This window comes from Sylvia atricapilla, chromosome 29, assembly GCF_009819655.1.
Source record: "Sylvia atricapilla isolate bSylAtr1 chromosome 29, bSylAtr1.pri, whole genome shotgun sequence".
Classification (NCBI taxonomy): domain Eukaryota; kingdom Metazoa; phylum Chordata; class Aves; order Passeriformes; family Sylviidae; genus Sylvia; species Sylvia atricapilla.
In genome coordinates, this window is record NC_089168.1 from 893,376 (window position 1) to 912,635 (window position 19,260).

Here is a 19,260-nt window from a genome sequence, read left to right on the forward strand (position 1 = left end):
CGTGTGACAAGGAGGGCACGGGGAGACACGCACAGGCACAGGTGAGCACAGGTACAGGCACGGGGCAGAGCGACAAACGGGTGGCCAAAGGGACAAATCAATGGCCAAAGTGCTGATGGCGGGTGGTCAGGGGGGACTGTGACTGGGAACTCGGATGTCCCCAGTGCTCCTAGTTCGGAGTGTGTGGAAGACGTTGAATATCGGACACAGGTCTGGGGGTGCTGGACACAGGTCCAGCTGTGATGGTCACAGGTCTGGGGGGGTGGACACAGCTCTGGGGGTGCTGGACACAGGTACAGCTGTGGTGGACACAGGTCTGGGGGTGGTGGTGCCAGGAACCAGGTGGCACAGGGACAGAACCAGTGGCTGACGGCAGGAGGTTGGCAGGACACAGGGGAGCTCCCAGTGCTCCCAGTTTAGGGCACGTGGGAGCCGCTGCGGGGCGGGGCGGCGGCGGACACAGGTGAGGGCCTGGACACAGGTACGGTGGCAGAGGGACAAAACCAGTGGCCAAAGTGCTGATGACTGGAGGTCGGTGGGACACGGGGGCGCTCCCAGCACTCCCAGCTGCGCGCACTGGGAGACGCCGGAGGTGGACAAAGGTGCGGGCGTGGCGGCGGAGGGACAGCACCAGCGGCCAAAGTGCTGATGGCAGGAGGCCGGGGGGCGGCTCAGGGCACGTGGAAGACGTTCAGCTTGCTGGTGTTCTTGAGGGTCTGGCGGCGGTTGCAGAACCAGACGCGCACCACCTCCCGCTCGTAGCGCAGCTCCTGCGCGATGCGGGTGATCTCGGCGCCCGTGGGCAGCGCGTTGCGCTCGAAGTGCGCGTTCAGCGCCTCCAGCGCCTGCGGAGTGAAGGACGTGCGCCGCTTGCGCTTCTTGCCCGGCTCGCCCCCCACGAACTCCAGCAGGTGCTGCTGCCCCTCGCGCTGCCGCTGCTCCGCCTCCCGCAGCCACTTCTCCAGCACCGGCTTCAGCTTCTGAGCGCTCTTGGGCGTGATGTCCAGCTTCTCGAACCTGCGGGGACACGGGGACACTCAGAGGGGACACAGGGGACACTCAGGGGGATGTCCAGCTTCTCGAACCTGCGGGGACACGGGGACACTCAGGGGGGACACAGGGGACACCCAGGGGGATGTCCAGCTTCTCGAACCTGCGGGGACACGGGGACACTCAGGGGGGACACAGAGGACACCCGGAGGGGATGTCCAGCTTCTCGAACCTATGGGGACATGGGGGACACTCAGGGGGGACACACAGGGCACTCAGGGGGGACACTCTGGAGGGACTCAGGGGACACTCAGGGGGATGTCCAGCTTCTCGAATCTGTGGGGACATGGGGACACAGGGGACACTCGGAAGGATGTCCAGCTTCTCGAACATGTGGGGACACGGGGACACTCAGGGGGCACACGGGACACTTAGTGGGGACACAGGGGACACTCAGGGGACATTCAGGGGCAATGTCCAGCTTCTCGAAGCTGAGGGGATGTGGGGGACATAGGAGACTCTCAGGGATGAGGGACAGGGGGACAGCAGGCTGGGACTGGAGATGTGACAGTGAGGGGGCAGCAACGCCCAACTCCCTCCTTTGCCCCACTTTCTCCCTTTTCTGTTTCCTCCTTTGCCCCATTTTTCTCTTCTTTTTCTCCATCTCTCCTCCCTTTCCCCAACTTTCCATTTCCCCATTTCCCTCCTTTTCTCCACTTTCCTCCCATTCTCTGCTTTTCCTCCTTTCCCACAAATTCCTCCTTCTCTCCCACTTCCTTCCTTTCCTCCTGTTTTCCTCCCTTTCTCCAATTCTCCTTTCCCCCATCTTTTCCACTCCTTCCCCTTTCCTCCTCCTGTACCTGTCCCTGGCCCTGTCCTCCCCTCTACCTGCCAGTTGTACCTGTCCTATCCCCACAGTGTTTACCTGCAGATGGCCCTGTCCCTGTCCCTGCAGGTGACAGGTATTTGCCTGCAGGTGGCCCTGTCTACACAAGTGACATTACCTGCAGATGGCTCTGTCCCTCTGCCTGTCCCCACAGGTGACATTATCTGGAGGTGACACTGTCCGCACAGGTGATATTACCTGCAGATGGCCCTGTCCCTGTCCCCAGAGATGACAATACCTGCAGATGGCACTGTCCCTGTCCCCAGAGATGAGAATACCAGCAGGTGGCACTGTCGCTGTCCCCACAGGTGACATTACCTGCAGATGGCCGACTGGCTGTAGGCGGGGCCCTCGGTGGCCGTCAGCGCCTGCCCCACCTGGGTCTGGGTCAGCCCCAGCGAGAGGCGCCGCAGTTTGAAGTTCTTGGCGAATTCCCGGATTTCTTCCAGGTTGATCCCGTCCTCCTCCGTGCTGGGCGGGGCAGGGGGCTCTGGGGGGACACGGGGGCTGTGACCCCATTATCCCCGTGCCCAGGGAGCCCAGAGCCTGCTGTTCCCAGGGACCACAGCCCCTGGTATCTCTCTCCCAGCAATGCCAGACCCTGATATCCCTCTTTCCAGCGGACCCCCGACTCTGATTTCCCTTTTCCCAAGGACCCCAAAGAGTGTTCCCTCTTCCCAGTGGTTCCCTGACACTGTTGATCCCAGCAGACCTCACTTCCTAATAGTGATCCCACTTCCCATTATTTCTCTGCCCAGGGACTCTGGATCCCCCGTTATCCCTTTGCCCACAGTCCCTCTTATCTCTCTTCCCAGGGATCCCAGACTCCAGTATCTCTCTTCCCAACCTTTCCCAGACCCCATTATTACCAGGACACCCCAGTCCCTGTTATCTCTCTTCCCAGGAGTCCCAGACCCTCCTTATCTCTCCTCCCACAGGATCCCAGTTCCTGCCATCCCTCCTCCCAGCGGACTTCCGACTATTCCCGGGGACCCCACAGCCCCTTATCCCTCTCCCAGTGCTCCCAGTGACTCACTGGACACCAGCTGGCTCACGGTGGGGGGCTCGGAGCACGCGATGGGCACCGGGGACGGTGACACCTTGGCCATGGGTGTGGGGCTCGTCCCCACCCCAGCTGGGGCCGGCTGGATGGGCTGGACCTGGGGGGGACCTGGGGGTGACCCGGGGGGCACCAGCAGCTCTGCTCCTTGTGGGGCACATCCCACTGGGAGAGCCGGTGGCACCAGGACGGGGACAGGGTGGCCACGGGATAGCGCTGGGGCAGGAGGGGGCACGGCCCGGGGGTGCTCCTGAGGTCCCAAAGCCACATGGCCAGGACCCAAAGGTGCTCATGTGTCCCCACAGCCACACAGCCGGGTCCCCAAGGTGCTCAGGGGCTCCTAAATCCACCTGTCCGGGTCCCAAAGCCACGTGGCCACAGCCCAAAGGTGCTCACGGGTTCCCAAAGCCACACAGCCAGGTCCCAGGAGTGTCCTCCCAAAACGACATGTTTTGGCCCAAAGGGGCTCACATGTCCCCAAAACAGCGTGGCTGGGTCCCAGGAATGGTCATGGTGTCCCAAAGTCACCTGGCCACGTCCCAAAGGTGCTTCTGCCTCCCCCAAGGTTGTGTGGCTGGGTCCCAAAGGCACACGGAGGGTCCCAAAGCTGCTCCCAAAGCCCCTTGGCAGGGGACAGTGCCAGCCCCCAGCACGGCCACCAGCTGTGACCCACCTCGCTCCTGGGGCCGGAGCTTGGGGGGCTCAGGGGTCTCGGGGTGCAGAGGCTCCCCTTGTCCTTGTGGGGGGCTCAGGGGTCTCGGGGTGCAGAGGCTCCCCTTGTCCTTGTGGGGGGCTCAGGGGCTGGGGGTCACTCTTGGTGGGGACTCAGGGGGACCCATGGGGGCTCGGGGTGACCGAGGGGGGCTCAGGGCTGGGGGCTCACCTCACTCTTGATGGGGGGCTCGCTGGGCCCGTTTTTCTTGCCGGGGGCGGGTGCGGGGGGGGCGGTGGCCAGCGTGGCCCCCGTGCTCAGCGTGGCCCCCGTGGCCAGCGTGGCCCCCGTGGCCAGCGTGGCGATGACCTGGCCCTGCGCGTTGAGCAGCAGCTGCGGTGTCACCGGTGTCACCTGCAGGCTGGGCGGGGCCGGCGCGGCCGCGGCCACCCCGGGGGGAGCCACGACCCACGGCAGGGTCCCGATCACCTGCGGGGGGAGACAGCGCTGGGGGACCTGAAAACGCCCATCCTGGGGGGGGGACAACAGTGGGAGCAGCCCGGACCCCGTCCCCAGGGGACACAAGCCCGGGGCGGGGGACAAGGGACCCCCCGCGGTACCTGGCCCTGCGTGTTGGTCAGGAGCTGGCCCGGGATCCCCTGGACGCTGGGGAGGGGGTTGGCGATCACGGGGGGGGCACTGAGGGAGCCCAGGATCTGTGGCTGTGTCCCCAGCGCCGCCGTGAGCTGTGGGACGGAAACGGGGTCAGAGCTGGGGCAGCGGCGGCCACCGGAATGTCCCCCCATCCCCCCCAGTGGCCACTGGAGTCCCTGGGGGTCCCTAAATCCCTAAATCCATGCCCTGGGAGCTGCCCAAAGCAGAGCTGCAGCTTGGGATGGGGAAACTGAGGCTGGGATTACATTCAGCAATACTGAGGCTCGAATCCTGCACGGGGAAACTGAGGCAGGGATTGTGTCCGGGGAAACTGAGGCAGGGATTGTGTTTGGGGAAACTGAGACTGGAATCCTGCCCAGGGAACTGAGGCCAGAGTCCTGCACTGGAGAAACTGAGGCTGGGAGTGTGTGTGAGGAAACTGAGGCCAGGATCCTGCGTGTAAAAACAGGCTGCGATTGTGCACAAGGAATCTGAGGATGGAACGTTGCCTGGGGAAACCGAGGCAGGGCTCCCACCTGGGAAAGAGACTGGGCTCTTGTCCTGGGAGCGATCCTCTCCAGGGACACTGAGGTCACGAGCTCCCACGTGGAAACCGCGCGTGGGAACCCGCCTGGGGAAACTGAGGCAGGGACGCGGCCCTGGAATCCCCGGGGCTCCCCGTGACCGCTGGACCCCGCGACGGGGCGGGCTCAGTCCTTACTATGCCGGGGTTAAAGGCCAGTCCGGTGATGTGGGGCTGCACGGCCATCGGGGGGTCCTTTGGGGGGGTTGGCGCCGCGGGGGGCTGGGGCAGCAGCGGGGGCTGCCCCGCGGGCGGCGGGGGCGGCCGCGGCGCCGGTACCGCCGGGATGGCCGGGATGGCGGGGCTGAGCACGGCGGCGGCTGCGGAGAGACGGAGACACCGTCAGTGGGGTGGCACCGGCGACACCGCGCCCGCGTCCCCTCCCCCGCCCCGCCTCGTCCCCTCCCGTCACCAGGGGCGGGGCCTCACCTAAACCGGGTGCTGCTGCAGCACGGAGCGGGGGGCGCCTGGGGGAAGCCCAAATCTCCCCGGACACACCTGGCACAGGGGCCGTAAGAGCCTCGACGAGTTGGGGTCCGTCCCCACACTGTCCCACCTGCAGGGCGCCCCCTCGCCTGCTGCAGGGGGTGCCACATCTGGAGCCCCAAATCTGCACCTGGTGCCGCACCTGGAGCCTCAAATCTACACCTTTCATACTCTGATTCCCCAAACTGAAGCCAAATTCAGACCCCTGCAGGTGAACACAACCTGGGCTGTGGCTGAGCTGGGGCAGGATGAATTAAGGAGGGGACAAAAGAGCCTCAAGGTCACCTATTTCAGCCAGGTACCACACCTGGAGCGCCGAATTTGCACCTTTTAGTCTCAAATCTGCCAAATTCAAGCCCATTTCAGAACCCTCCTGCATCAGGTGCTTCACCTGCAATCCTAAGTCTACACCTTTTACACTGAACCCCCGAAATCTACACCTTTTACACTGAAACCCCGAAATCTACACCTTTTACACTGAAATCCCGAAATCTACACCTTTTATACTGAAACCCCTCACCTTGAAGCCCATGGCTGGGGCCGATTAGATTTGGGCTGAGGATGAGTTGGGATGAGTCGGGGCAAAGGGAGCTCCAAGCTCCACAGTTTCAGCCAGGTGCCAACACCTGGAGCCCCAAATCTACACCGGCTACCCAAATCTAGACCTTTGATACTCAATCCCCCAAATTCAAGCCCATTTCAGAGCCCTCCTGCAGCCACAGCCAGAGCCCCAAATCTGCACCTTTTGCACTCCAAGTCCCCGTTGGCAGCCCGTGTCCGCTCCCAGGTGTCCGGGCGGGCGGGGCAGGGGCGCGGTTACCTGCGGTTACCTGTCAGATTGGCTACGGGCGGTTTGAAAATCGCCCCCGCGGGTGCCGCCGGCGTCAGTCCCGGGAGCGCGGCGAGCGTTGCTGTGGGAATTGTCACCAGGGCCAGCGCCTGCTGGCCTGTCACCTGACCTGCAATACTGATGGGGATAAGAAGAGGTTGAGTAACTGTCCCTGCTGGAACCATTACTCCTGTCACACCTGTGGCTAAGCTTTCCTGAGCCAACACCTGCGGAGATAAATGAGATTTGAAAGAGAAACACAAATCAACGCCCTGCTCAGCATCAGGGAAACCCCCAGAGGACCCCCCGCCCGGCCTGGGACACCCCTCTGTGGGGAGGGGCAAAGGGGGGGCTCCCCGGTGAATCCCTCTCGGGGGGGTGGGCAAAGGATGAGCCCCCCAGCCTGGGGAACCCCTGGGGGAAGGGCGATTCAGGGGGGGCTCTCTGGTGAACCTCTGGGGGAGGGGAAGGCAAAGGGGGAGCCCCCCTCACCCGTGCACCCCTCTCCGTGGGGAGATGGGGGGGAGCTAACTGGGGAGCACTGGGGGGGGCTGTGGAGACGCCCCCCCTGCTGGAGGGCATAAAGGGGGTCCCCCCTTACTGCTCTGGGAGGGATGGGGGGCACAGAGGGGATCCCCTTTACCTTCGGGTCCCCCCCTTATAGAGAGCCCCTTCTCCATGGAGCCACGAGGGGCACCTGGGGCCTCCCTTCCCCCCGCCCCATCTGTGGGGGCACAAAAGGGGTCCCTTCTCTGCGGACACCTCCCCCGGGGTCCCCGCTGGCCCCCAGCCCCGGTGGACAGTTACCTGGGGGGTGGCCTGCACGGCCAGGTGGGTCACGCTGGGCTGGCTCGGGGCGAGGCTCGAGGGGACGGGGGTGGGCGACGCCGCTTTGGCTTTATCTGCGGGACAAACAGGCGAGGGTGAGACGGGGACACCCACATTCTACACTCGCGGGGAGCAAACACCTTCCCACAGGTGTGCTCAGGTGGGGTCCGTGCCCGGGTGGGGGGACGCACGAGGGGCAGTGACTTGGGTCAGCCCCAGTGGGACCAGTGCGGTGACCATCCCCCGGCAGGAGAGACGACGGGAGATGGGACAGGTGACAGGTGTGGGGGGGTTTGGGACACACCTGCGGCAGGATTTGGGGCGCTGGCCAAAAACCAGCGAGGAACCAAACGGGATCTCCCCAAAACGTGAGTGACCGGGGAGGGGCTGGGGGAGGACCTGCAGCAGGACCGCGGGGCAGCCCAGGTGACACAGGTGACACAACCCAGACACCTCCTCTGCTCCCGAGGGGGGACCTGGGACCGATCCCGGGAAGGAGAGACCCGGGAGAAGCACCGGGAAGGGGGAAGGTCTCTCACCTGCCGCCTCCCCGCAGGACGAGCTCGGGGTGCTGGAGGGAGCATCCTCCACACCTGGGGGGCCCCGCGGTGCCGGGGACCCCCCCGCTCCCTCCCCGGCCGTTTTGGGGTCCCCATCCACCCCCACCTCCAGCACCCGGATGGTCTCGTGGCTGGACATGACAATAACCTGCAAAGGAACCCCAAGATCAGCTGAAGGGATGTCACCCCGCCGCCGTGTCCCCCAGGGGCTCCCCCTGCTTCCCGGGGGGGTTGTTTCTGGGGTGCTGAGCCCACCCGGACCCTGGACGGATCCCAACACCCCAACTCCAGCGGCACCCCCGGGTCACACCCTGGGCAGGTGAAACGCCGCCAGCGGTCGCAGCACCCCCAAATGTACATCAGCCCCACACCCTCCGGACCCCCGCACACCCGCGGCAGCCCCAGAGGCGTGCCCGTACCTGGAGCGTGGCAGGGACCGGCACGAACACGGTGAAGGAGCCGAGGCCCGCGGCCATGGTGCGGCCCCAGCCCAGCCCAGGGCTTCCCGGGGGCTCTGAGCCACAGCAGGGCCCCTGCGGGGGCGGCACTGGGCTGCTCATCCTCCCGGACAGAGCTTTTTATCAGGCAGCTCCTGCCTTTTACAGCCCCAGACCCACCCCCGGAGGTGCCGGGACATTCCCACTCTCCAAGGGAGTGGACTCCTGGAGTGCGCTGTTGGAGCTCTAAATCCAAATTACAGCATTGGCTTTTCGCGAATATTAAAACGGATGCTCTATGTCTAATGTCAAAGTAACTTTGCTACAAAGATACGGTTTTTATTTGTGTTATTCACTAAACTTAGATGTAGTAGAGAAGCAGCTGGTGCAGCTCTGGCTGTGGCTGACCTTCCTGCTCGGCCGGGATAACATCCCGTGAACGGATGATGAAGACCCTGCTGCTGATAGCCCAACTATCAGCCCCTGCCATCTGCAGAAAGCGTGGAGCGAGACCCCGACTGGAGGTGATAAAGAGAACGGACTGAAACCACAGCCAAAGGAATGAGCAGCTCTAAAAGGGCAGAGCCGAGGAGGAGCTAAACAGTTCCTGGAACACGTGCACTAGCTTGGGGGAAAGTTTAAATATGTGTAATTGTTTAAGAATATTTAAAGATGTAAAAAGATAGGAAAATAGGAAATTTAAATATGAAAGATATGAAATTCAAATATGTAAAATTGTTTATGAATAGGCTGATGCAATAGGAGAGTTATGCAAAGGGTGTCTCTGAAATAGCAGGTGTGCTCCTGGCTGAATGCCAGGCACCCAGCCTTTAAAATTTGCTTTATTATCTTTGTCTCCTATTGTCCTTTATTAAACTTGTCAATTTGACCAAGAGAGTGAACGTCGTTTTTCAGACTTCCCATTCCCAAGGCCATTCCCGTTCCTGAGGAGTGTTCCCTGTGTGCTGGGGCAGGGCTGCCTCAGCCCCTGGAGGGCTCCCAGCAGGGCCAGCAGCCCCCAGACCCATTTCTGGGCTCTCCCCGAGGACTGGGGGTGACCCCAGTGACCAGCAGAGAGGGCACATCCCCCCAGGAGTGTGCACCTGTGACAAACGAGGTTCACTTTCTTGGTAAAACTTTCAAAGTTTAATCAAAAGACAACAAGAGACACAAATAAAGCAAAGGGTTAAACAACAACAACAACAACAAAGGTGGCCAGCTGCTTGGCATTCAGCACTTACTACCTTGGAAACACCCTTCTAATATTTTTTCAATCAGCCTGTTGCATATTCACAGACTATTATGTATTATTCATACATTCCTTTGAGTTTAGATGTGTTTTTGCTTGGTTTTAACCTTTGACTTGTCTTCATGCCATCTTGTAGATTAAATCAATATGTTTTATTGCTCCTTATGATTCCATCCTGTTGGTTTTTTACCCTCCCTGATAATGGAGAGTCAATAAATTCTTCCTTTGGGCTTCTGGTTTCTGTCACTGTTATCTTCATCCAGATAGGATAACCCACAAATGTGAGGAATCACCTATTTACCTTCACCATTCTTTGAGTTAGTTACATGAATAAAAGCATTTTAACATCACACAGTCTCCATTTTAATATCATGCTAAGGTCTAACATTCCATTAACCAAAAAACCAAGCTGTGTTAACCTGTGACAGGTTTGTATTCATCACATTACTATTTCCAAGTTTTGTTAATAAAAGAAATAAAAGCTAAGTTATTTTAACATTATACATAGAGCATTCATCTTAATATTTGCAAAAAACCAAGTTTATAATATGTATTTATAATCCTTCCTTCCCTCTTTCCTTCCCTCTTTCCTTCCTTCCCCCTTGTACATTTTCCTGTGTTATTTTTGGTTCTGTTTCCATATTACCGTAGATGAGAACAACACAAACAGCTCCAAACCCGTTCCCCATTGCAAACAAATTGTTCTAAACCCCATCCTACATATAAGTTTATATTCATATATTTACATACCCAGATCACTCAATGTCATTTCGCTCTAATTCACCCCAAGGGCTCCACTAACACCACCCTGGGTTACCTTTGCTCTAAGGGTGGCTGGCACATTTTACTGGTGCCAGGGACAGGATCACTCAGGATCCAGAGGTTTTCCCAGGGGATGACAGCAGCCAGGAGGTTGGACGGGGGGAAGTGACAGAAATCTCCAGCACAAGGTCCTGGAAGCTGGGGAGGTGCCTGACCTTCAGTGCTCTGATTTCTGTCCTCTCTGCACGACCTGGGCACAGCACACCCACAGAGAGGTTCTCTGCTGTGGGAAGTTCTCTGGTGTGGGAGGTTCCCTGGTGTGGGAAGTTCTCTGGTGTGGGAGGTTCTCTGCTGTGAGAGGTTTGATGGTGTGAGAGGTTCTCTGCTGTGAGAGGTTTGATGGTGTGGGAGGTTTGCTGCTGTGGGAGGTTCTCTGCTGTGGGACGTTCCCTGGTGTGGAAGGTTTGATGGTGTGGGAGGTTCTCTGCTGTGGGAAGTTCTCTGCTGTGGGACGTTCCCTGGTGTGGGAGGTTCCCTGGAGTGCCCCAGGCTTTTGTGAGGTTTTGTCCCTGAGGAAGCCCAGCTGACCCTCAGGGAGGGTTAATGGGGAGAAAAGCACTGACCCTGTTCCTGAACCTCCTGAGAATCGTGGTTGTTCCTCTGCAAGGCCCAGGGCAAATCCAGCTCTCCCTAAACCCAGAGCAAATCCACTCTTCCTCTAAACTCAGAGTCAACTAAACTCTTCCCCAAAATCCACAGTCAATCCAGCCCTTCCCTAAATCCAGAGCAAACCCGACTCCTCCCCTAAACCAAAGCAAATCCAAGTCTCTCCTGAACTCCCTGAGCTGGCCAGGCAATGCCAGGAATGCTTGGCAGTGGTCAGTGAGGGTCCTTTGGGTGGGGTCAGTGGTCAGTGAGGGCCCCTTGTGAGTGCAGCGGTGAGTCAAGGTTTTAAAGAATTAAGGTTTTAGCCAAGGAATTTGCAGAAGCAATTTATATTGATTAGGATAAAAGCTGGAAAAATAAAGATGAGTTAATAATTATTAGATGCTGAAGCTGGAGCCCAGGTGATGTATTCTTTGCTGTGTTTGTAGAAGGAAACGAGATAAATGGACCACCAGGAGAACAAATGAAAACCAGTGGAACCATGAGAGCACCTGGACCCAGAAACTCCCTGGAACCCAGCAGGAGAGATTGAGTTGTGCCAGGACATGAGAACCTGCCAGCAGTAAAAAGGTCAAAAGGTCATGGTGAGGAAGATGTCTCTGACTTCATCCTCTAAGACCACTGACCCATTTTAAAGACCACCAACCCAATTCAAGAGAACTGTGCAGGTGGGAAGGCCACTGGCCTCACTGTAACATCCACCGAGGAATGGGAGGGGCTGGGATTATGCAAATGTATCAACGTCTTTGAGTGTAAGACCTCTGTAAATAAATACAAAGCCAAAGCCTTGTAATTGGTCGAGTAGTGACCACTGCAGTGCTCAGCGAGGGTCCCTCGGGTGGGGTCAATGGTCAGTGAGGGTCCCTTGGGTGGGGTGCAGTGGTCAGTGAAGGTCTCTCAGGTGGGGTGCAGTGGTCAGTGGTCAGTGAGGGTCCCCTGGGTGCAGTGCAGTGGTCAGTGAGGGTCCCCTGGGTGGGGGTCAGTGGTCAGTGGTCAGTGAGGGTCCCCTGGGTGCGGTGCAGTGGTCAGTGAAGGTCTCTCAGGTGGGGTGCAGTGGTCAGTGAAGGTCTCTCAGGTGGGGTGCGGTGGTCAGTGAAGGTCTCTCGGGTGGGGTGCAGTGGTCAGTGGTCAGTGAAGGTCCCCTGGGTGGGGGTCAGTGGTCAGTGGTCAGTGAGGGTCCCCTGGGTGGGGTGCAGTGGTCAGTGAAGGTCTCTCAGGTGGGGGTCAGTGGTCAGTGGTCAGTGAGGGTCCCCTGGGTGGGGGTCAGTGGTCAGTGGTCAGTGGTGGTCCCCTGGGTGGGTGCAGTGCTCAGTGAGGTGCAGTGCTGGCGCTGGGGTTCCTGGTGTGACCCAGATGTCCTCTGAGGTGTCCTCTGGCACAGAGTCCAGCTGACCCTCAGGGAGGACACCGAGTGACCCCCAGTGGGTTACTGAGGCCGGCACCTTTGAGGGTCACTCAGTGGTCACTGTCCCCTGTGGTCATTCTCCTGCCACCTGAGCTGGGCTCTGGCAGTCCCTGCCCACCCCAGGGGTGATGGGAATTGCAATTCCTGCAGGACATGAACCTGGCAGAGGCAGGGCAGAGCCATGGGGGGTGGTGCTGCCCTCAGAGCAGCAGGAAAAGAGGGAAAATCCCAATTCCTGGGGCAAAAGGATGAGATTTCCACAAGGTCCCTGGGCACTGGGGGTGGTGTGACACTCCCCTGCCAACCCCCAGCAGGAGCCTGGGCTGACCAGTCTGACCAGTCCCCAGAGGGGAGGGCACTGGGTTTACTGGGATGATCCCAGATGATCCCAGGCTTTGGGGTGGTCCCTCTGCCCCTTTCACTCTTACCCAAGTCACCAGTGCCACAGTTCACCCTGGAGCTACCAGAGGAGAAAAAGAGCTGGGAATTGAATCCACACTCGATGGACTTCTCCTGCTTTTTAATTACTGGTCCATCCTGGGCTGAATTTCCCCTTTTTATAGAACCTGATCAAGGAATTTTCCCTTTTTATAGGACCTGATCAAGCTGTGTGGGACCAAGGAGACTTTTAACAGTCCTCAAAATAACCACCTGTATTATCAATTTAATAATAACTGTTGATTTGTTTTTATTGTGAGCTGCTTGTTGGGCAACTAAATCTTACTGGGATTATCTAAATCGGGCTATTTTATGTGCTGTCAGTTTGCTTTTTTGCTAAGTTGATTTTGTCTTTTCTTTACTGGAAAAAAAAGGTGTTAGAAAAGCTTTTAGTTTTCTCTCAGGTTAAATGTACGTTTATCTTATGTATAAATTTGTCTCAACTAATTGAAGGTCAGGGAACTGAACCAAATTAAGCCTCGGAGTTGGTACAAGCATTAATGAATATTTGGAGTCACCCAATTGCAGGAATTTTTATCAGTTTTGCCTTGGATGGCTTTAGATTTGTGATGATCTGACTGAATTTTTCAGAGATGTGAACAAGGGAATGAAATAACCTTGACAAAACACATGAAAATGTCCCCAAGGCCCATCCCAGAGCAGGAGGAGGGACAGGACTGCCAAGGGAACAGGGATCAAACACAAGGAAATCTCTTCCCAGCTCCCACCCAACCCTTCCTGAACCATCCACAAACTGTGCCTGTGCGGGAAAAGGATAAACTTCCCTAATAACTTTCCTAATTAATTGTTTTAATTAACTTTTCTAACGAATGGCTTTCATTAATCACAAGCAGCGGCACATTCCACTGCAGGCAGCACTCAGCAAGGTTTGTCAGGAGCTGCTCTTTGGGAAAATCGCTGAAACTTTCTGAGTTTTGCTGAACTAACCTTGCTGCTCTTCAATAAACAAAGCATGGGAGAGGGAGATGTTTTTGCTGGAGCTGGACGTGAGGAATGCAGGATTTATAGAGCACAAGGACATTCTGCAGAGCCCAGAGATAAAGAAGAGACACACACAGCCCACAGCTGAACTGAAACTCCCGAGCTGGGAAAAAGGCCATAAAGAGACTGAAAATGAGAACTAATCAGCATGAGAAATCAATAACCAATAGAGGATAAACCGCTAATTAATGACAATTCTCTGATTTATAGCTAATGGGCAGGAATTTCTTTGCCAAAATGTAGAAATAGTGAAAAGTTCGGGAAGTGTGTGGTGGGGTGAGTCTGGGGAGTGAATAAAGCAGTGCTGTTTTCTAGCACTAAAAATAGTGTCAGAGTTTGATTTCTCCCACTTTTTTGGCAATAGGGGAAGGTGAGCTGAGCCCACAGAAATCTGGAATATCTTGGAGCTGGAAACCCTTATCCAGGACACGTTGGATCATCCCAATCCAAGAACTTTTACCCAGGACACACTGGGTTATCCCAGCTGGGGATGTCTCCAGAGGTGACACCTGATGGGTCTCAGAGATGGACAGGGCTGTGCTGTGCCATTCCCATCACCCAGGGGCTGCAGTTCCAGGGACAAGGCACAGGAAGCTCCCTGAGGTGACCTGGATCCCTCCCCAGCCAAATATTCCACGAGGAACAGTTTGGGTGTGACGGGATGGAAAAATGTCCACACGGGACGGGGCTGGATCCAAGGGAATGCTGGGGCTCCCAGCAGTGTCCTGGCAGCGTTTGTGACTTCATTTTACCTCAGCACAGGACACGAGGTGCAGGGAAAGAGATGGATCCCAAAGCCATGGAGTCCAAGGAATCCTGACGGGTGGGTGTGGAGAGTTTGTCAGAAGAATGGCTGCGTAGCAAGGGCCACAATAAAGTCAGACTGGTTAAAGTGCAGCCATCAGCTACGGGACTGGTGGCAAGTATACATTACCCTTGAGAATGGAGGTTAGTTAACAACAGGGATGTTGAAAATATGAAAATACATAGTATGCAGAAAGATACATAAAGCGAAGGAAGTTGCAACAGCAAGGCTAAACACAAAAGCTATATGCGTCATAGAAAGTAAAACCAATAATGAGCTGTGTTTTTGCAATATGCATGAGCTAATTACTGTCTGTATAAGTGTGATAGCTTTGGAAGCAATAAACTGAGACTTGTTGACCATGATAGCATGAGACTCGTCTCCCGCGGCTCCTTCCAACAGGTGGGACCTGGAAGTGCCGGAGAACACACTGACCCTTAGGAGACGCTGATTGATTCTGGAGAACATCTCTTGGTCTGAGCCAGTCTCAAACCACTGAACTGGCTGTGCCTGGGGGGAATTAAACCCCCAGCAGCTCCCAAACCTGCCAAACAAAACCAGTTTGCTCTGGAGCTGCAGCCCAAAGAGCCTGGAGAGCTGGATGTGCCTGCAGGACAGGGCTGTGGCAGCAGGGAAAGGCCACCAGCCCTGCAGGAGCAGCACAAGGTCCCTGGGCACAGCAGAGAAGATCCCAGGCAAAGCAAGGCTCAAAGAGTGGAGCCCAGGCTCTCGGTTTTCCTGTCCTGGAGCCTCACTGGTGAGTGGGAATGGAATTGTCATTGCTTCCTGCTTTTGTGTTTTTTAAAGACTGCCGTGGCTCTGGGGCATCCTCCCGTCCACCTGGTTATAAATACATCTTATAAAGTCGGCTCTTCACAGATATCAAAGTGAATACTCTGTGTGTCATATTGTATCACACCATACTGTCTGTACACATTGTATATCACATGTATCATCGTTTCTCCTTTTCTGCTATTAACAGTGCTCAGAAATGGCGGTGTGATTAATGTATATATACATTTATACATTTTAGGTTGTAGCATAGCATCAAAATGGAAACTATGTGACGTAAGATGCTTTTTGGAGTTAACCCAGAAGAATAGGGAAAATAATCGGGAATTTCCCCACACTTTTGGATTATCTGGATGAAGATAACGAGGACAGACCCCCAAAGCTCCAAAGGAGGAATTTATTGATCCTCTGTTATCAGGGAGTGGGCCATGAGATGACCAAGAGGTGCCACCAAGAGATTTATCTACCAGGAGCAATAAAACGTTAAATAGGTGAAAAGGGGCAGGTTGGGGGAGTTAAAACCCAGAGAATATCTAAACTTAAAGGAATGTCTGAATAATGCATTAGGGTCTTTTGAATATGTATCAAACTGGTACATTCAGAGCAGCGTTTTCTGAGCTAGGGGCTGCTTTTGGCTGAACTCCAGGCACCCAGCCATTGACTGTTTTTGCTTGTCTGCCTCTTAATTGTCTCTTTAAAAAAAGAATTATTGAACTTATAAATTTTACTAAGAAAGTGAACCTTGTTTTTCACACCCTGAAGGGGTAAATGGGGTCTGGAAAGAGAAAGAGGATCCTCAGGGAGTAAATAGGGTCCTGGAAGGGTAAATGGGCTCCTGAAGTGTAAATGGCCCTAAAAGGGAAAATGGGGTTCTGAAATGGCCAACGACGTCCTGAGGGGTAAAAGGGGCCACGAAATGGAAAATGGGCTCATGGAAGAGTAAATGGGGTCTGGGGGGGCCGTTCCCTGTCCTGTGGGGCAGGGCTGGCTCAGGGACCCGGGGGTCCCAGCAGGGCCACAAACCCCCCGAGACCCCAAAGAGCCCCCAGACCCATTTCTGGGCCCTCTCCCCAGGCCTGGGGGTGACCCCAGTGTTACCTCAGAGAGGGGATTAATTAATGATTAATTAAACCTGCCCAGTGTTACCTCAGAGAGGGGATTAATTAATGATTAATAAAACCTGCCCCTTCCACCTGAGCCTGCATTAACCCATGGAGCTGGCACTCCCACACCTGCAGCACCCCAAAACACAGCAGAACCCCCACACCTGCCTCATCCCCCCATCCCCAGCACCCCAAAGCAGAGCCACCACCCCACACTGCAGCAGCAGTGTCCCCTCCATCCCCACAGGTGTGGCACAGGGCCAGGTGACCCCAGGGCACCAGGTGACCCCAGGGTGGCTGTGTCCAGGCCCGTTGGGGGGCAGGGGGGCTGTACCTGCTCGTTGACTGTCAGCAGAGCCTCCTGGGGCTGCCCTGGACACGGCTCCATGGTGACCTGGCACAAGTGGGCAGGGTCACACCTGCCACATGCTGCAAGAGGGGACAAGGAGGGGCTGTCACCACCTGCGGGATCCTCTCAGCCCCTTTAAAACCCTAAAAACCAGGGATGGGTGAGGTGAGAGCACCTCTCTACAGCCCAAAGCGGGTCCCCAAATCTCCAGGTGACACCTGGCTGCCCACCCAAGTCCCTGCTGCTTCCTATGGGTGCCCAAATTGTTGGGACAGAGCAGGTGACAGGAGTCACGGGGAGGGAGGGCTCGGGATTCACCCCCCAGGTGGGATTCACCTGCCCCAGGGATCCGGGGGAACCCCTGAGCGACACCCCAAAATCCTGGGACAGCTTTTTCCCACACCTGAGGCTGGAAAAGGTGAGAAAGTTTCTGCTCCCCCCTCTTCCAGGTGGGATCTCCATCCCCTCCCACCTCCCCCACATCTTCACACAGGGGGACCTCAATGGCTGAGGCCAAACCGGACCCCAAATGGGAAGGGAAAAGGGGGAATGGGAAGGGGGAAAGGAAGGGAATCCCACGGGATTTTGGGGTCCCAGGTACTCACCCACTGTTTGCTCCGGGGTGAGGGACCCTCCCGGCTGGACACGGGGCTGGAGGTGGGTCCTGCCCCCTGGGATGGGCCGATGGGGCTGGGGGCTCCCGGGATTCTGGGACCTCGGGATGTCAGGGCTCTGGGGCTCCGGTGTCCTGGTGCAGCTCTTGGGAATTCTGGGCTTTGTCTCTCCGGGTTTCGGGGTGTCTGGGCTCTGGCTCTGCAGCTTTTGGGGTGTCTGGGCTCTGGCCTCTCCTGGTTTTGAGGCTCCCTGGGCTCCTCTGAGTTTTGGGGTCCCTGGATTTGACCTGGAAGGACACAAAACCCGGAGCTGTTCCCATGCTGAGCTCTGGCTGCTCCCGTGCTCAAAACCACCAGGAGCCCCAGGAACCACCCCTCCCACTCCCAGAGGATGGAGACGTTTTGGGAAAAGGCAACTCAGGAGAAACAGGGACGTTCAGGGATGTGTGGGGTTCTCTGAGGCTCTGGCCTCACAAGGAACACAAAACCTCCCCGTTCTCCATCCCAGCCCGAGCCAAGCAGCCAAACTGGATTTATTCCATAATAAATAATAAACAATAAATAATAACTAATAAATAATAAATTTTTGGGAGCAGCAAAAGGCTGAGCAGGGCACAAGTTCCCCAAAATCCTTGGATTTCTCGCCCTGCTGCTGGTGGGAGGAGCCACAGCCTGGGAGGGAAGGGGAGGGGGCGGGGAAGGACTAATTAACGAGACAATTAATCATACATTTGTAATTCCAGGCTGGATGCAGGTGGGCATCCAGCTCTAGATTTGGGAGCGGGATCCTTTCCCTATTGCACATCCCGTTTTTCACACTTTTTGGGGTATTCTTTGGCATTTAATGCGACAAATAATTTATCCAGATGGTGGCGAGGGCAGGCAGGGAGGAGCAGCCACGGAGCAACAGATGGAGGAAGGCAAGGAAAGGCATAAAATCATAATAAAAATATCAAAAAATAAAGAGGAGACAAAGGTGAGAGAAGGATTTTCAGGATGCTCCCAGTCTCCATGTGGATTTCATTCCCATGTTAATTAGTTATTGATGAGGCAGAGATGGATCCAAAATGGGTGGAAAACTGAGTTTGTCCAGGTGAGAAACCTGAGTAGGGGAGACTTTAGACCCACAAACTCTTCCTGTTGTTATCCTGGATTCATTCCTGGAGGGAATAATTCCCCCTCAAATCCTTCCTTCCCTCTAAATTTGATGTATTTTAAGGTTTTATGGCATTTATGAAGAAGCTGAGGCAGGGGATGAGATGTCACTCCCAGAATACCCCAAATCCATCCACCTCCAACAAGATTCACATCTGGAAAGCTCCATTTTGGGGCTGGGGCAGCCAAATTCCAAAGGAAAATCTGGGAAAAGTCATTTACTGCCCCCTAAAAGTTCCAAATCCAGGGAAAAGGGGCAGCCCAGAAAAAGGGGAGCTTGGCGGGGGGGACACACATAATTAGGCAAAATTGTTGAGCCAGGTGTGTGGCCATGGAGTGCCAGCACCCCGACCCCCCAAAATCCAGGGGATAATGATAATGACAATAATAATAATAATAATAATAATAATAATAATAATAATACCACTCCATCAGAGAAGAAATGCCCTGCGGAGGGGCTCCAAAACTGCTAGAAAACAGTGAAAACCTAAAACCAGTTGGCCAAAGGTTTCCTGCCAGTTTAACTCAAATGTTCCAAAAATCCTTTTTGCACCATTAAAAAGGAACAATTTCCCCTGGTTTTGCCATGTTTTTCCCAAAAAAGATGCGGGGACCAACACGTTGCTCTGGGCCACGTGGCCTAGGTGGAATTCCTCAATCCCTGATTTCCTTCCCCCTTTCACAGGGATTCTTTGGGGGTAAAACCCTGATCCCAAATCAAGCCTCCAGCATTTCTGGCGGTGTTGGGGTGCCCCTGGCCCTGCTGCCTGTTGGGAATGTGAGCCCCTGGCACCGGGAGCAGTGGAATCAGCCTGCCGTGACTTCCCAGGAATCTTTATTCCTGGGATTACAATCTCCTGCCAAGGCCAGAAGCAGAGTTTGGCCCCCCCAAAAATAGAACCTGGAGCATCGACCCCGTGTCCTGAAGTGCCCCCGAGGGCACAGGACAGCCTGG

The 19,260-nt window shown here is 55.9% G+C and overlaps 1 protein-coding gene across 3 annotated transcripts; it reads right to left on the reverse strand.

Annotated features, from left to right (window-relative positions):
- Positions 1-262: 262 nt before the first annotated feature.
- LOC136372822 (POU domain, class 6, transcription factor 1-like) lies at positions 263-17,327 on the reverse strand. Of its 3 annotated transcripts, XM_066337648.1 has the most exons (11): positions 17,142-17,327; positions 16,522-16,616; positions 7,508-7,676; positions 6,948-7,042; positions 6,142-6,367; positions 4,964-5,145; positions 4,209-4,334; positions 3,820-4,077; positions 2,913-3,036; positions 2,195-2,366; positions 661-1,017 (listed from the first exon to the last, which is right to left on the reverse strand). In XM_066337648.1, exons 2-11 carry the CDS (start codon positions 16,573-16,575, stop codon positions 672-674), a joined length of 1,752 nt encoding a protein of 583 aa, XP_066193745.1. In that variant the 5' UTR covers positions 16,576-16,616; positions 17,142-17,327; the 3' UTR covers positions 661-671. The 3 variants fall into 3 exon arrangements, with proteins under 3 accessions (XP_066193746.1, XP_066193745.1, XP_066193744.1); XM_066337649.1 differs by lacking the exons at positions 16,522-16,616; positions 17,142-17,327 and adding an exon at positions 9,965-10,445 and having other exon boundaries at positions 263-1,017; XM_066337647.1 differs by lacking the exons at positions 16,522-16,616; positions 17,142-17,327 and adding an exon at positions 7,948-8,034.
- Positions 17,328-19,260: the final 1,933 nt, after the last annotated feature.

Coding starts and splice junctions, on each gene's coding strand:
- LOC136372822 (XM_066337647.1), bottom strand. CDS start 8,004: ATGGCCGCGGGCCTCGGCTCCTTCACCGTGTTCGTGCCGGTCCCTGCC. Junction 7,677..7,947: donor CGGTCCCTGCCACGCTCCAG/GTACGGGCACGC, acceptor GTTCCTTTGCAG/GTTATTGTCATGTCCAGCCA. Junction 1,018..2,194: donor AGCCAGTCGGCCATCTGCAG/GTAATGTCACCT, acceptor GTGTCCCCGCAG/GTTCGAGAAGCTGGACATCA.